The 2879-nt window shown below is 56.8% G+C and overlaps 2 protein-coding genes across 3 annotated transcripts in view; both read left to right on the top strand.

Moving 5' to 3' along the window:
• The window catches only part of TOMM40 (translocase of outer mitochondrial membrane 40), a 10948-nt gene extending 10234 nt beyond the window's left edge, over positions 1–714 (top strand). The window contains exon 8 of the mRNA XM_023746959.1: positions 75–714. Coding sequence (XP_023602727.1) covers positions 75–214 — 140 coding nt within the window. The 3' untranslated portion in view covers positions 215–714. The remainder of the gene's footprint in view (positions 1–74) is intronic.
• The window catches only part of APOE (apolipoprotein E), a 6693-nt gene that overhangs the window by 1060 nt on the left and 2754 nt on the right, over positions 1–2879 (top strand). The window contains exon 1 of one of the 2 annotated variants that reach the window (XM_006106135.3): positions 869–2717. The exons of the other annotated variant lie outside the window; for it this stretch is intronic. The gene's annotated coding sequence lies outside the window, so the exon portion shown is untranslated. Of the gene's footprint in view, positions 1–868; positions 2718–2879 lie in introns of those variants that run through there. 2 annotated transcript variants of the gene reach the window in all.

Below are 2879 nucleotides of genomic sequence, written 5' to 3'. Positions count from 1 at the left end.
ATGTGCCCTGGAACACGGCCCACCAGACAGTGGGAAGCCGACACATGGCTCTCAGCGCAGCTGTCTGCCCACAGGCTCCGTGGACAGCAACTGGATCGTGGGCGCCACGCTGGAGAAGAAGCTCCCGCCCCTGCCCCTGACGCTGGCCCTCGGGGCCTTCCTGAATCACCGAAAGAACAAGTTCCAGTGTGGCTTTGGCCTCACCATCGGCTGAGCCCCTCCTGGCTCCTGCCTCCCACTCCCTCCCTCCTTGAGATTCCCCCTGCTCCTCCCCCCAACAGAGGGGAGACCTACGCGCCCCTCCCTCTCCCTTCCCTCCCTCCTTGGTGGTCAGGGGGGCAGCGGAAAGGAGGGGGCCATCACCCCAGCAGCTGAGGGGGGAATTCTAGAACCACGGGCGCTTCAGGACTCGGAGCACCGGGGGCTGTGTGCCCAGTGGACCTGGGGCCCAGAAGGGGTTCTGGAATCGAGGGGCACGCCAGATTCTGAGCACCAGGGGCAGAGGCTGCCAGACAACCTCAGGGAGGTGTTGGGGCATCGCCACCACCCCCCAAAGATCATGGGGCCCCGCCCCAAGGGGGCAGCAAGAAGAGGAGCTTCCCCATCCCAGGTCTGCCCTCCACCCACTTTCCCATCCACTCCTCGGTATAAATCATGTTTATAAGTTATGGAAGAACTGGGACATTTTACAGAAAAAAAACAAAAAATATACATAAAAAAAAAACGAAATGGGAGGCCTGGTTTTCCTACTTGTCTGCCCCTCTGTTCATTCCATCCAGCCTGATCTCCCCATGGTGGCCACAGGGGGGTGCCACAGGGCTGGGGTATGGAAGGATGATCCAGAAACGGAGTCAATCCTGGCTGCTAACAGGAGCCTAACTTAGAGAGGGAAGGGCCTGGCCCAGGATCACAGCCTCCCTGGGACATCACCGGCCTCTCCAGGAGGGTGTGGGCTTGTGGTCACTGGCTCCAGCTTGGTCTGGCCAGAGAGGCTGCAGGGGACTTTGTGCCTTCGGAGGTGAAGCAACAGGAATGGTACTGTCAGTGCAGAGGTGGGGGGCTGCGAGCTGGGACTCTGGGGGCTTTCCAGATTCCAAAAAGGGCAGGGGATGTTAGGATTTCTGTCCGCTAGGGAGGGCAGAGGTTTCCTGGAGAATACAGGCACCTGGAAACAATTCAGAATCACTATCTGACAAAGAACAAAAGATAAATTACACTTAAAAATTGTAAAACCTTTTTTGCTTTAAAGGACACCATCAAGAAAGACAAAACAACCCATACAACGGGAGAAACATTTGCAAATCTAATACATGATAAGGATGATGACGGAAAAAATAAAGTTAACTGGGAGAAAGGCATGAGTTTAGGATTGGGGGGCGGGGGGTCACCTGTGTCTCAGGTGTCTGATGCTGGGAGGAGAGATCAGTTGGCCCGCCTGGGGCTCAGGTAATCACCCCTGACTCCCTAAGGGAACTGAAAACCCTGTCTGCCACCCATACATACCCAGGGCTTGGGAGGAGGCTGCTGAGCAGAAATGAACCCTTATTGCCTGGAAAGCTACAACACCCATTTCCTGTCCACATCTGGCCTGACACAGGCCCCCTTCCTGGGACCAGGGGTTTGGCCTCCCCTGACCCCATGGGGTCCAATTCCAGTTCTCCCTGTGTGGCCTCGCCATCTGTCTTAACCTCGTGAAATAACAGCTGCTAGGAGGTTCATGTTGGAGCTCTCGCAGCAGTTAGGTCTGAGATAAGACTCACTGTGAGTGAGGTTCTCAGTACTTCACAGTACAGCAGGTTCTCAGCGTTTTGGTCATTTCCTTACATTGAGATGCTCTAGGAGCTTAACTCCTTTATATCCCTTAGCCCCTGGGAAAATGCGCTTCGTTAAACATTTTACCGCAGTTCCAAGGACCATCTATTGATGAGGTTACATGAGGACTTACGTAGCTTCTTGCATCACTGAACGATGGTGTAAGTGCAGTTGTTTCCCCCGTTACGTGGACCAGAAACTGGATGTTCAGACAGGCTTGGTCATATGCCCAAGGTCACACAGCTGGCAAGGGACAGCCCGGTTCAGGCTGGGCATTGGGTTCCAGAGTCTCCAGTCCTAACTGGGCAGCATGAAAGCTCCAGGCCTGTGGAGGCACGATGTTTGGGCAGCTGGAATCCACAATGCTGGTGCTGGACTGAATTTCCTCATCTGTGCCCAAGGTCACAGCCAGCGAGGGAGTGAGGACTGAGACCCAGGTTCCATTCTCAAAGCCTAGGCTTTCATCACACTCCCCACCCTCCCGTCTCATTTCTGCCACCAGTTCTCTTCTCCCTCGGACCCAGGGATCCAAGCCCCCAGCCCCCTCCTTCCCCTGACCCAGGATTTCCTGCCCCCTCCCCCAAATTTGATTCATCAGTGGCTGCCTGCTCCTTCCCCTTCCATGCCCAGCCCCACAGAATTGAGGAGGGCGCCTGAGTTTCTGGGTGAGATGTCACCTCCCCTCCTGGGGGCTGGGGGCATCACAGAGCCTCCAAGCCCCACCTCCTTCCCCCTGCTCGCTGTGTGAAGGGGGAGAACAGCCCACCTCGTGACCAGGGGCTGGCCCAGCTGCCCTAGCCCTGGAGGAGTGGGCGGGGCAGGGGAGCCCTATAATTGGAGGAGTCCGGGATCCCTGAGTCCTACTCAGCCAGAGCGGAGGCGAAAGACTGGTTGCTCAGGAGTCGGTGAGAAGCAGAATTGGGGGCACAGAGACCAGCTCAGGGCCTCTGGGGGGGGGGACAAGCTGGGGAGGAGGAGGTGACCGTCCTATGTCTGAGTCAGAAAAAGCAGAATCTGGGGATAACTCTGGAGGCGGGGGCCGGGGTGGGGGGAGCTGGACTTTGGCG

Source organism: Myotis lucifugus, unplaced genomic scaffold (genome assembly GCF_000147115.1).
Source record: "Myotis lucifugus unplaced genomic scaffold, Myoluc2.0 scaffold_771, whole genome shotgun sequence".
NCBI classification, from domain to species: Eukaryota; Metazoa; Chordata; class Mammalia; order Chiroptera; family Vespertilionidae; genus Myotis; species Myotis lucifugus.
Note: the sequence above shows the minus strand (reverse complement) of the source record. Positions and strands in the feature narration are given on the sequence as shown.